Source organism: Symphalangus syndactylus, chromosome 19 (genome assembly GCF_028878055.3).
Source record: "Symphalangus syndactylus isolate Jambi chromosome 19, NHGRI_mSymSyn1-v2.1_pri, whole genome shotgun sequence".
Taxonomy (NCBI): Eukaryota; Metazoa; Chordata; class Mammalia; order Primates; family Hylobatidae; genus Symphalangus; species Symphalangus syndactylus.
Genome location: NC_072434.2, coordinates 56,021,263 through 56,035,847, shown reverse-complemented (window position 1 = coordinate 56,035,847; position 14,585 = coordinate 56,021,263). Strand labels below are relative to the sequence as shown.

Genomic DNA, 14,585 nt, shown 5'->3' with positions numbered 1-14,585 from the left:
TTAATGCTTAACTTAGTTGTTGAAGAGGGAAAGATTTCAAAAATTATGTAAACATGAAAGGGAGGATCTAAAGGAATGGCCATGAGCCTCAAGAAATAGAATAATTTTGTAATGGTCTGTGTTTATTGCTCTGTGATTATTTTGATAACATATAATTTGTTGCCATCTTAAAGTATTATAAAACATTGAAATATAAAATTGTAGCAAGAGTAGATATACCAGGTTGATTTTGGTTAAAGTAACATATTTTGTTAACTTTTTTTAATTAACAAAAAAGATACCAGGTGATCAGCACTCCAACAGATTTTTTTATGGTAATGGAATATGTGTCTGGAGGTGAATTATTTGACTACATCTGTAAGCATGGACGGGTGAGTAACATACTATCTGGTATACTAAATCTCTAAACTAATAAAAAGGAAAGTATTGGGAAATAGAACAATGCAAAGATATCTTCAAGGTTGAAGTTGCTTTTATGATAATGCTCAACTAAACATATAGTGTTAGACAAATTTTCTTTCTTAAAAAGCATACCTTTTGAAATACTGATTTTAGAAAATATGTTTCACTTAATTGCCAAAATGATGCACATGCTTTTTAAAATCTGTTCCATAAAATCATGTTGAAGATCAGTTATTTCCTTTTCTTAGCACTTTCACGTATGTTCTGTTTTAGTTTGTTTTGCTGTCAATTCCCCAAAACATTGTGCACATTTAATAATATTAATTGAAATTTAAATATTTCTGCTTAGCAACAAAGAAAAACTTGTCTGTTGACATGTTGAGCTTTGACAAGCTTTTGGTTGGTTTATTTTGTCTGATTAGTTGAGAATTCCAACGTAATTCTAGCTTGCTTAATTATATTTAGCCTAATTATGAAATTAAAACTCTTGTTAAATAGATGTCTCAGATATTTTTTTTTTGAGACAGACTCTTGCTCTGTTGCCCAGGCTGGAGCGCAGTGGCATGATCTCAGCTCACTGCAACCTCTGCCTCCCAGTACAAGCAATTCTCCTGTCCCACTCTCCCGAGTAGCTGGAACTACAGGTGCATGCCACCATGCCCAGCTAATTTTTGTATTTTTAGTAGAGATGGGGTTTCACCTTATTGGTCAGGCTGGTCTCGAACTCCTGACCTCAGGTAATCCACCTGCCTCGGCCTCCCAAAATGCTGGGATTTCAGGCATAAGCCACTGTGCCTGGCCCCAGATATTCTTAATGCAGTTTCTTTTATGCTTGATAGGTTGAAGAGATGGAAGCCAGGCGGCTCTTTCAGCAGATTCTGTCTGCTGTGGATTACTGTCATAGGCATATGGTTGTTCATCGAGACCTGAAACCAGAAAATGTCCTGTTGGACGCACACATGAATGCCAAGATAGCTGATTTTGGTATGTAACTCCAGGGTTGTTCAGAAATGTACTAGCTACCTTTTAAAGCATAACAACTAATTGAACTAAGAACTTTCCATTTCAACCTTGTACATTCTGTACCATGAAAAGGGATTAGCTGAAATCTCCTCAGTAGCCTTTTTTTTTCATTTAATTAAATTTTCATTAATTTTCATTAAATACACTTTAAAAATGCAGATACCTCTAGAGAAGTTAGAAGGTTGTCATCAAGATAAATCTATTCAATCTGCATTTCCTCCTAAGGAAATGATGCATAACTGTTTTTTTTTTGAAGAGAGGGGAGGAGTCCCAGACTTCTTTGAAAATCTCATGAAAGTATGGGCACTTTCCCTGATGAATGCATATAAACCGAGGTACCTGAAAATATGCATGCAGTTGGAAAAAAGCCCTTCTGAATTGATCCACAAAGAGGTCCTTAGGTGTAACGTCTAATAACTTGATTAGAGAATAGTTTTTGTCAGGGGTAAAAGGTACATAAAATGTTATTTTTATACTCCAAACACTTTCTGGGATAAACATACTTGGAAAGGATGCCTTAATAGGGTATTTGAGAAAAAGACTAGGAAGTGAGAAATTAAAGAGAAAGAGATAGAAAGGTACTGGCTATTGTTGCTTATTTGTGGTCTATACCTTGTCTTTAATCTAAAAACCTAGAAACTACTTTCTCTATTTCTCTTCCTTCTCTAAATCATGAAACTTATTTATTACTATAGCTCAACTAGATTTTTGGTTCAATAGATTATTTTTTCTATGTTGAATTAAATATTTCTAAATTAAAAACTTTTGGAACATAATCTCTTTATGAGGTGGGGCCCATCTGGTTTCTAATTATAGAATTTAAAGAGGCTTTTGAAAGCATAGGGCAAAAAAGTAGTAGTCTCTATTTTATTCTTTTGACTATGGAAATAGGTAAATAATATTTTGATGTTTTAATGTTTGGGAAAGTTAATATGCTTCAGAATAACCTCATTTGTGATGGGAATCAACATTTTTATTTAGAAAGGAAATTTAGTTTCACTTATATATGTGATGTGCTTTAGCTTTTTTGTTATAGTGTAAGCACTCTGAGACGGTCTCTTTCCAGTTAAATGCTTTCCACTGCTTTTTTTTAATAACTAAAAAACAATGATGTATGGAGGATCAAGAACTTGAAATTTTGCTCATATTTATGACTTTATCTACTTTTAAAAATATCTAGCACCAAGTAAACATTACTTTTATTTTTAGGATTATCTAATATGATGTCAGATGGTGAATTTCTGAGAACTAGTTGCGGATCTCCAAATTATGCAGCACCTGAAGTCATCTCAGGCAGGTAATAATCAGTGAAGCATAAGCTTTTTGTAATCTTGTGTTAATTTTGATAACATTTAATTACAATATATTCTTTATGGAAGGTAAGATTTTAACATGGTAGAAACGGATTGTTCATTTATTTTTCCATTGTTAAAGGGATAATAGTTATATTAAAAAATGTTAAACATTTCATTTAGATGTCATTATAAATATACTTACGAAGTTTTCCCCATTAGAAAAATAACTGAAGTAGATCCTGATTTAACATATCTTTCATTTTACAAAAGTGCAGATAAGAGAGTAAGAATTTGCTAAATTTAAGCTAGTGTCATTATTTATTTATTAGGTATAGTTCTTTAATAATACCTTGCATATTTTCCAAAGTATATAGAGCATTGTTTTATATTTTGTGTTTGGAAGAATGAGATTTTGGGGGGCAATATTGTTTCATGAAATTAAACTACACAAGTAGAGATTGTGTAGTTACTCATATAACTTATTCATTGGTACATTATAAAAATGTTTATACAGATTGCAGTGGTAAACTCAAGTCTTTCTACAGTGATCAATGTGTGATTTTAAAAGTTAGAATCCTATGAGAGAAAATATGGTAAAAGTATTATTGCAAATAGCAGATAAAGAATTATCTTAGTCCATTTGGGCTGCTATAAGAAAGACACAATAAAGGTGATGGCTTATAAACAACAGAAATGTATTTCTCACAGTTCTGAAGTCTGGGAAGTCCAAGATCAAGGTGCCAGCAGATTTGGTATCTGGTGAGGGTCTGCTTCCTAGTAGACTACTGTATGCTCACTGTAACTTCACATGGTGAAAGGGACGAGGGATCTCTCTGGGGTCGCACTTATAAGGGCACTGATCCCATTCATGAGAACTCTGCACTAGTGACCTAATCACCCCCCTAAAGTCCCCACCTCCTAATACTATCTCCTTGGGGGTTAGGATTTCAACACATGAATTTTGGGAGGACATAAGCATTCAGTCCATTCCAAGGAGTTTCAACAATACAGCAAATGATGTAAACAATCACCATTTTTTATATAAACAGATTATATTCTTTTCATTAGAATAGTGTTACCTCAGACCCAGGTTTGAGTATGGTAATATGCTATCATGGGAATTGTAATGCTGTAGAAACGTAAGAGAAAAAAGGAATAATACTATAAGCATAGGTTATCTGAATCAAAGATAATTTTAGTCATATGAGTTAGGAAGTGATGAGAATGGAAGTGGTAAGTACACAGGATAATGTGATACAGGATAAATACTGTCTACACAGTACTAATTAAATACTTTAATGTTTTAAATCTCTCTCTATATAATATATAATATATATTTTATAGATATTATTATTATTATTATTTTTGAGATAGAGTCTCACTCTGTCGCCTAGGCTAGAGTGCAGTGGGACAATCTCAGCTCACTGTACCACCTCCTGGGCTCGGGTGATCCTCCCACCTCAGCCTTCTGAGTAGCTGGGACTAAGATGTGCACCACCATCCCTGGCTATTTTTTGTATTTTTAGTAGAAGCAGTGTTTCACCATGTTGCCCAGGCTGGCCTCAAACTCGTAGCCTCAAGCAATCCACCCGCCTCAGCCTACCAAAGTGCTAGGATTACAGGTGTGAGCTAGCGTGACCAGCCTTAAATATTCTTTAAAGGTGTGCCTGGGTAGAAATTCTATTATATGTATACATTATATGTATGTTTTCTTTCTTGTAATAGTTCTTTGGGAAAAAGATTTAACCTATACGCCATAGTATTTTTTCAAGTTTGTGGTCATCTAGTTTGTTTCCCTCAAAAATCAACCACAGAAAGTATTATATGTTTTAATTAGTATGTTTCAGTTAAATGAATTTGTGACAAATAAAAATACCCTATTCACTTGGCAGGCTTGAATAGTGGTTGGCTAGCCCCATTACTCTCTTTGGGGAACAAACACCGAATATTGGGGAGCGGCCATGGACTTCATTAAAGACCTTGGAAATGAATATGTACTGAATGTAGACTACCTATATATAGAAGTAGGGTACATAGAGAAAAAGTGATACTTGAATTTCAGGTTTGTGTTGTCATCTTTTTTCTTAGATTGTATGCAGGTCCTGAAGTTGATATCTGGAGCTGTGGTGTTATCTTGTATGCTCTTCTTTGTGGCACCCTCCCATTTGATGATGAGCATGTACCTACGTTATTTAAGAAGATCCGAGGCGGTGTCTTTTATATCCCAGAATATCTCAATCGTTCTGTCGCCACTCTCCTGATGCATATGCTGCAGGTTGACCCACTGAAACGAGCAACTATCAAAGACATAAGGTGATTTTTCTTTTTGTTTCTGTTCTGCATATTTTCTCATAGGAATAATAATGTTAATTAAATGATTCTCCCAAAGTCTCATTTCCTGCCCTCACCACCTCACCCCTAGTACTTGTGCTTCAGCCACATTGAACTTGTCCTTGTTTCTCAAACCTAACATAGATTTTATGCCTCATGTCTGTTTATATTATTCACTTTGCCTTGATGCCTTTTCTTGTTTCTTTTTTGACCTGATAGACTTCCATTCATCCATTAAAGTTCATGCCACCCCTTTTGTGATTTCCACAGGTGCTTCCATTTCTGTTTTATCAACATTTTGTTCATGCTTTTATTATTTAATTCTCATCCTATATCTAGTTATTTCTCAGTGTGTCTTTTTTCTCTCTTAAATTATGATATCAGGGTAGAGAGTGTGTCTTATTCATCTTTGACTACACAATGCTAAAAGGCCTGGAAAGATGGTATGCTTAGAAAGTGTCTGAAGATATTTCAAATGGAGAAATAGGGTGAGATTTTGTATTTTACATGTGGTTAAAGACATAAAGCATAAAAAGTTTTGCTAAGTTTTTGAATTCAATAGCTGCTAGTCAGCTTACTGTGAAGGCTTTTGTGTCACTTGAGAAAGTTTGGAAAGTGCCATTGCTGATGCGCCTATGAATATGACCTTTGTATATCACACACCTGTGTATAGTAGCAAGATGATTCATTGCATCCTGCCTATGACTTATCAAGGCATGTTTCTTAGAGGTTTTTTGTTCTTACTTAAGATTTCATCCGTGTTTGTTTACAAACATGTTCTTTTGACATCTTTCCAGAACTCTTCCCCTTTTCATCATTAGCCAGCAAAGACTTTTTTTTTTCTTTTTTTTTTTTAAGGCAGGGTCTCACTCTGTCGCCCAGGCTGGAGTGCAGTGGTGTGATCACAGCTCACTGTAGCCTCAACCTCCCAAGCTGAGGTGATCCTCCCACCTCAGGCTCCTGAGTAACTGGGACTATAGGTGTAAGCCACCACACCCAGCTAATTTTTTGTTGTTGTTGTTGTATTTTTAGTAGAAATGGAGTTTTGCCATGTTGCCCAGGCTGGTCTTGAACTTCTGGGCTCAAGTGATCCACCCACCTTGCCCTCCCAAAGTGTTGGGATTACAGGTGTGAGTCATTGCACCCAGTTCCAGAAAAGACTGTTTTGAGACCTCTGACCTTTGGAATATTTAAATGATGGCTGAGATAGCTGTTTATGTGACTGCTGCTGATTTCATACAGGCAAGGACTGATGATTCTTTTTGCATTTATGTATCATTTTCTTTTCCCAGCCTTTCTTCAGTGTTCCAAACCTCACGTATAACAATATAAAAGTGTAAATTAGCCACGAGATTTAATTATAAAAATGAACTTAGCAGGAAAAAAGCCCTTTATGTTCGTAGTTCTTTAGCATATATACTTCTGTTAATTGACTTTTCCTTAGAAAATTAGACATGCTGATATATTTGCAGCTGCTCATATCAGCATATACATTTAGAATAGTAATAGGCTGGGGGCAGTGGCTCATGCCTGTAATCCCAACACTTTGCGAGGCTGAGATGGGAAGATTGCTTGAGCCCAGAAGGTCAAGACTAGCCTGGTCAACATAGTGAGAGCCCATCTATATTAAAATATTTTTTTATTTAAAAAAAAGTCAAATGGTAACAATACTGATTCATTGCTTTAAAACAGATGTTTGCATATTTATAGACTTCAGAAGACAAATGTAAATACGTTTACTGGGAACAGTTAATTTGTACATAGGTAGATGGCATGAAAGTATTATTCATCTCTGTACTAATATGATAACTTGAATCTATAGTTTTCATCTTTTTTTACTTATATCATATATATTTACTTATCTATATTCAATTTTTTAGTGTTTGGGAATTCTTTTCATTTAATTCTTTTTTTTTTTTTTTTTTTTTTTAAAGAGATGGGGTCTTGCCATGTTTACCAGGCTGGTCTTGAACTCCTGACCTGAAGCAGTTTTCCCATCTTGGCCTCCCAAAGTGCTAGGATTACAGGCATGAGCCACCACGCCTGGCCAATGTTTGGGAATTCTTGATTTGATAAAATATAGTTCAATAGGGAAAAGAATTACTAATCATTGAAAAATTAAAAAATACCAAGCATTTTGCTTTATGGCTTGACTTATGTTATTGCATTGACTTTTCATAGATAGCTATAAACCATTTTACAAACCATGAAACTGAAGCTCGGAAAGGTTACATCATGATTTATGTATCTGTTTGCCCCTATTAAATTATAAATTACTTTAAATTGGGGACCAATTATTAATTCATAGCAAAATGCACAAGGTCTAACACATATTAAATGTTGAGTAAATCTATGTTTGTTGAAAATTACACAGCTAATAAGGAGCACAACGGGGCTCAACTTGGAACTTAACCTGAATTCAAAACCTGTGCCATTTCTACTATTACAAATTGTTACGTCAGTTCTGTGATATCTATCCTTCTTTCAATCTATCATATTTTATCTCTTATGCTACTACATACTTACTGTCTCAATATTATTTTTGTACATCTATCATTTTCTTGTAAGATAGCCATTGGAAGTTCGAAAATATATCTTCATATTTATTTGCTTATTTATCCATTTTCGTTTTTATTCATTCAACAAATATTTATTTCACATCTGCTCTGTGCAAGGTCTTGTGCTAGGTGCTGGGAATATAGTGGTAAACAAGACAGATATTATCTTCATGGAAAACACATCTTTGTGTTCTCCAGGTATCTTAAGCTTAGTAATAGTATTAATGTTATCATAGTTAAAGTGAGAGGTCTGAAGTTCAACTGAGCACAAATCCCAGTGCATCTGTTTATTAGCTATGTGCAACTTAGTTACTTCCCACATATATTAGAATTTTGGGGAGTGTAGTCATAGATCAAACCATGTGAAATTGCCATTTAAGTAGGCCTAAAAATGATTGAATATCAGAAACTGCAAATATTCAACTTAATATAATTAAAGCTTTTAGAACAATGTTTAGAACATAATATTAGCTATTATTATTTTTGAGGGAGTATTTGAAAATCTTTTAGCCACACTTAAAGAAATTTGGGCATATCATGAGGTTTCTAAAATTTGATAGTCTTTATAATCTAACCTTAAGTCATATATCAATTTCAGGTATCAGGTAGTAGTGATAGAAAAATATAATTTCTGTTGCCTGTATAATAGCCCATGTGAAGTAAATTGCTTTTGTCTCAGATGAACCTTCATAAACATCCTAGTTATTGCTCACTTTGGTAGAGTTGGTTCAGAAACTGACTCCTGAAAATCCAAAGCTAGAAGGATGGCTTTTAAGATTGTCAGTTATTACAAGCAATTATGGCCATTTGACTAAATTAATGAGTTAGAAATCAGTGTAGATTGTTTCCTTATTGTTTTTTAAAATTAATTTTTAAAATATAATTCGCATATCATAAATTTATCCCTTTAGATTGTATAATTCACTGGCTTTTAGTATATTCACAAAGTTCCATAATCATTATGGCCATCTAATTCCAGAATTTTTTATCACCCCTGAAAGAAACTATACACATTAACAGTCACTCCCCATTTCCCCTTCCTCCTATCCCCTGGCAACCACTAATCTACTTTCTATGTTTGTGCCTGTTCTGGACATTTCATATAAATGGAATCATACAGTATGTGGTCTTTTGTATCTGGCGTCTGTCATTTAGCATAATGTTTACAAAGTACTTTCCTACTGTAGCATGTGTTAGTACTTCATTTTTTTTCCTTGAAAAATAGTCCAGTGTATGAATATACTACATTTTGTTTATGCATTAGTTGATGAAGATTGAATTGTTTCTAATTTGTGGCTTTTATGACTACTGTTTCCATGAACATTTACATACACAGTTTGTATGGCTATGCTTTCATTTCTCTTGGGTGTATATACCTAGAGTTTATAATTGTCGTATGTTGTTGTTGCTGCTCCTGTTTGTTTGTTTAGTGATTTTCCTGATCTGATTCTGTAAAATCTGTATTCTTTTTTATATATGGCTACTGAAATCTCTCTTTGGTTAGCTTAATGATCAGCTAGTGATTAGATAAAAATTTCCTTAAATGCCCTGATCTAATAAGTCTCCCATCCTTTGCTGATGGGCTCTGTGTGATGTTGGGGTATATCCTCAGTGCTCCAACAGGCAGTTGTAACTCTGCCTTAGCCTTCACTTCCTGCTTATGCAGAGCCTCAAAATCTGCCAGTGGTGAGAAATTATGGCCCTTTCAGTTTTTTCTTGGGCAAACATACAACCCTGCATTTGTTTCTGGCCTTTCTGAGTCCCAGAAATATATCAGAGCTTTCCAAAGACCCCTCTGGAAATTATGTTTCCTAATTTTTCCTTTTAAGTGTTTTGGTCAGCTTTTTGTTTACCCAACTTTCAGTGCTGCTTCAGGCAGTTGGGATGTTAGACAGTTGCCATTGATTTTTTTTTTTTTCTTTTTTAACAAATGCCCTGGGGAGAAGGCTGTTTGCAGGAGTGAACTCTGAGTCAGTTCACATAAAAACCAGGCTTGTGAGTGGAGGTTTCCAGAGAACTGCTAGACATGTAAAATAATGACAGTTCTCTCATGGTAAGATTTTTGGGGAGCTCTAAACTATTCTGCTCCTCTATTCTCCCCACCTCAATGCCCCAGTGATTGTTAAGCTCCTGTTTTCTCAGCTCTGTGATTATGAGGCTATTGGTTTTCAAGGCTGCCATGGAGCTGGACAAAGGGAAGTGGACTTAGGGCAACTTAAAAAGCCAAAAATCTCACTTTTCTTACTGAGATTCAGCCGTTTTTCTTGAATAAACAGTCTTCGGATTGTTGCAAGCCTTTGGTTAATTTCCAGGGTTCTGAAAAAGTTGATTTTCACAGTTTTTGTTAATTTCCAGGGTTCTGAAAAAGTTGATTTTCACAGTTTTTGCTAGTATTTTATTGTTTTATGGAATAATAGATTTTTTGAGTTTACTTTGAAAGTGCTTAACTTTTCTATTTGTCATTGATATTTTAAAAATATTAGACATGTAACATAATTTTTGTCTTCTTTTACTTCTTTTGTAACTGGGTGTGGTGGTGCGCACCTGTAATCCCAGGTACTCGGGAGGCTGAGACAGGAGAATCACTTGAACCTGGGAGGCAGAGGTTGCAGTGAGCCAAGATTGCGCTACTGCGCTCCAGCCTGGGTGACAGAGTGAGACTCCATCTCAAAAAAATACATAGAAAAGATCTATCTCAAGTTATTTTTATTGCTGAACATTAATAGGTGCTTAATATTATTATATAGCCAATAAACACATGAATGAATGATTTTTTGTGTCCATACTTTATCATATATGCAGCATTTATTGAGCATTTACTCTACTAGGTAGTAGGGTAGAGCTAAATAAGGTATGGTCACTATTTCAAGAAGTTGTCAGTTTACTGGGCAAGATTAAGAAAAAAATCAACAACTAAAAGAATGTATTGTGATAGAAAAGTCTAGTAGCTGTAGAAGTTTTATCTTTGTACATATCCTCAGGGCCTGACACACCATTATTTCTTACTTGGACTATTGCAACTAGCATCACCATCATCATTTTTATCTTTTCAATTTATTTTCTATACCACAGACAAAATGATCTTTACAGAATGATAACTAGGTTATGTTACCCTGTCTCTTTAAAATGCTTCAATGATTTTCATCAGCCACCAGTTCAAATCATGAGATTTCCTTTTTATGGCCTACAATTCTTAGAAATACCTGATTTCATTTGGCACTCCATCTCATAACTCATTCTTCTTTCATGATGTTGAGCTCATTCCAGTTCTTAGAGCACAGCATAACTCTTGTCTCATGGTCTTTGCACATATTGTTTCTTTTGCTGGGAATATCTGTTCCGCAACTCTTTGCATAGCTGACTTCAGATCATTCTAGTGTCAGCTTAAATATTACTCAGAGTGGCTTCCCTGATCACCTGCCTCTCATTCTAAATTATATACTCTCATTTTACTCTATGCAATTTCTCTTGCAATCTTTATCACAGGATTTGCATATTTGTATATTTGTAACTATATTTTATATATATTTGTTTAATCTCTGTTCAGCTAAAATACAATCTTTGCGAGGAATGTTTCTTTTTGTCCGTAGTATGTCTTCAGTAAATATTCAAAAATAAATTAATCAGTGAATAGAAGACATTCAGTCAAAATATATCTTCATCCGAACTTAGGGGATGCCCAATTCTACCAGGTAATAATGCCTAAACAATCTCGAAGGAGTAGTTTGTGTTAGATGAAAATAGTTTGGTATTCTAGGATAACAATAGTAACATCAAGCGCAAAGGCCCAGAAGTGTGAGAAAATAAGGCTTAGGAGAGCAGTTCTCAAACTTTTTGATTTTAAAATCTTGTAACTCTTAAAAATTATTGAGGACCTCAAGGGGAATTTTTTAAAATGTAGGTTGTCTCTATCAATATTTACTGTATTAGAATTAAAACTGAGAAATTAAGAAAATATGTAATTTATTTAAAAATAACTGTGTTAAATAATACATCTTTCATGAAAAATAACCATATTTTCCAAAAAAAATTGTGAGAAGAATGACTTTATATCAAAGACAGCTAGGTTCTCATACATTCTTCATTGAATCTGTTGCACTATTTTGTATTAGCTGAAGTGTGGTTCTCATACCTTCTTCATTCACTCTGTTGCATTATTTTGTATTAGTTGAAGTGTGTAAAGGTCTGACCTCACTCAGATAAGTGGTTGGAAAAGAAAAAAAGCATATTTATTATTATTAACACCACCTTTATCAGAAAGTCTTTAAGTATTGAGAAGCTGTTAAACTCACACGAATAATACAAAGTTTGAAATTTTTGCTTGAAAGCTTGAATTTTATCATTGGCAACAAGTGTTGCTGGTTGTTTTCCTTAAAGCGATGGGCTCGCTTTTTTCATTTTTGAGAAAACGTCGTCCAAATGCCAAGTCTTAATAACCGTGGTTATTCAAGGGTAGTGGGTAATTAACTTGCTCAGGATCACATAGCTAGTAAGTGGCAGAGCTAGGTCTACAGACCAGATCTTTTGATTATATTCTGTTATATTGCCCTATGTCTAAATTATCTGGACTTGCCAAACCGTGTCTTACAATAGTGTATTGTGGTGTTTTTCCTAGAGAGCATGAATGGTTTAAACAAGATTTGCCCAGTTACTTATTTCCTGAAGACCCTTCCTATGATGCTAATGTCATTGATGATGAGGCTGTGAAAGAAGTGTGTGAAAAATTTGAATGTACAGAATCAGAAGTAATGAACAGTTTATATAGTGGTGACCCTCAAGACCAGCTTGCAGTGGCTTATCATCTTATCATTGACAATCGGAGAATAATGAACCAAGCCAGTGAGTTCTACCTCGCCTCTAGTCCTCCATCTGGTTCTTTTATGGATGATAGTGCCATGCATATTCCCCCAGGCCTGAAACCTCATCCAGAAAGGATGCCACCTCTTATAGCAGACAGCCCCAAAGCAAGATGTCCATTGGATGCACTGAATACGACTAAGCCCAAATCTTTAGCTGTGAAAAAAGCCAAGTGGCATCTTGGAATCCGAAGTCAGAGCAAACCGTATGACATTATGGCTGAAGTTTACCGAGCTATGAAGCAGCTGGATTTTGAATGGAAGGTAGGAAATTATAATGTAGTAAGATCATTTGTAGAAGCCATTTTTCTATATTATAAGCTGCTCTGAGCTCCTGAGTTGAGTATTAATCCCAACTTTTTCTAGTAATGTGCTATGCACATTAAAAACAAAACAAATAACCTCTATAAGGATGAAAAGTGGTTGATACTGGGAACCAACATATTTTGAATTATAGAAGTGTTCTTGGTCAAGAAAAAAGTAATCAACTAGAAATCATCTGAGAAAATAGCTTACCAGTTTCAGCATGCATCATAGCAATGAAAAATCATGAATGTCTTAAAAAATAGTATGTTTTTACTTTCTCTTTTTTTTTAGGGAAGATATTTTTCTTTTTTTTTAGGGAAGTTCTTTTTCTTTTTTTTTAGGTGACAGAGGCAGGTGGCTGTAATAACTAGTGGTTAATACAAATTGTATCATCAGGACATATTTATTCAGTCAATAAACACTTTTCTCCAAGTTGTGATATTCTCTTTTATTTGGCTAGTGCTTTTAATACTTAGAGTGTATTTTCCTTACTCTCAGCCCACAGTTTGCTTTTCTTAAAAATTAGTGCTCAATTTCATTTCAGTTCTATTTGAATATATGGGTGGGGAGGGGCATTTTTTCTTTTCAGATATGCCTTTCCCTCTTGTTCTTTTCTTGAGGATTGTGAACTTTTAAAGGAAGAAAAATGTGCAAACTTACCACATAAATATGCATTTGACATGTTCAAATAAATCAGTCATTTTCATTTTATTATTTATACATGAAATGAATATTTTCTTAAAATCATTTAAAAAACAGATCTCTCTGTTTTGGAGCAGTCTTATTTAGTTAAAAAAGAGATGTTAACATTTTTAAAATTCTGTACTGAAACATTTTGAAACTAGTACCACAGATGTTTTGAAAATCCAAAGCAGTGTTGTTTTGTTTTGTTTGTTTTTTTGTTGTTGTTGTTTGTTTTTTTTTGAGACAGGGTCTCACTCTGTTGCCCAGGCTGGAGTGCAGTGGCGCGATCTTGGCTCACTGCAACCCAGGGTCAGGCTATCCACTCACCTCAGCCTCCCTAGTAGCTGGGACTACAGGCGCCTGCCACCACACTCGGCTGATTTTTTTTGTATGTTTTTGTAGAGGTGGGGTTTCACCATGTTGCCCAGGCTGGTCTCAAGCTCCTGGGCTCAGGCAATCCACCCACCTTGGCCTCCCAAAGTGTTGGAATTACAGGCATGAGCCACTGTGCCTGGTCCTCTTTGTTCCTTCAACTCCATAATCATCCATGAACATGTTCAGGCAGAGACTGGACAACCAAATTAGAACTGATGTTTTAGAGTTGATGCTTATCTAGAGTGAAAGCTAGACCCTATGTAATCTCTGGGTTCTCTTTAAGTTTTTCTTTTATCTTTCACTTTTTTCTTCAGTACCCCAAATTTATTCAAGTAGCTTTTCCTTTAAATCTTAATTGCCATACAGTACTGCTAGTGGGGATTAAATAAATGCTAAAGTAAACTACTGGTAATATAAAAAAATTATTCGATATTCCTTTCCTACCTCACCCCTATTAATTACTTGTTTTGACTTTTTTTTTTTCATAAAAAGGTAGATATTTTGTAGTTTATTATTTTTATTGATTTTTCACTTTAGGTAGTGAATGCATACCATCTTCGTGTAAGAAGAAAAAATCCAGTGACTGGCAATTACGTGAAAATGAGCTTACAACTTTACCTGGTTGATAACAGGAGCTATCTTTTGGACTTTAAAAGCATTGATGGTAAGGAAGCTATGCATGCATGAGCTCTGAGAAGATAAAACTTGGCCCTAGTTGACCAGATGTTAAAATCATCTTGAAGACATCCGGTGGG

The 14,585-nt window shown here is 34.8% G+C and overlaps 1 protein-coding gene across 3 annotated transcripts in view; it reads left to right on the top strand.

The window, feature by feature from the left end:
- The window catches only part of PRKAA2 (protein kinase AMP-activated catalytic subunit alpha 2), a 77,988-nt gene that overhangs the window by 54,384 nt on the left and 9,019 nt on the right, over positions 1-14,585 (top strand). For 2 of the 3 annotated variants that reach the window (XM_055233890.2, XM_055233892.2), the window contains 6 exons: positions 278-371; positions 1,242-1,386; positions 2,635-2,722; positions 4,809-5,033; positions 12,225-12,729; positions 14,368-14,494. In XM_055233890.2, the coding sequence (XP_055089865.1) occupies positions 278-371; positions 1,242-1,386; positions 2,635-2,722; positions 4,809-5,033; positions 12,225-12,729; positions 14,368-14,494 (1,184 nt within the window). Of the gene's footprint in view, positions 1-277; positions 372-1,241; positions 1,387-2,634; positions 2,723-4,808; positions 5,034-11,199; positions 11,257-12,224; positions 12,730-14,367; positions 14,495-14,585 lie in introns of those variants that run through there. The other variant, XM_055233893.1, reaches the window with a different exon arrangement.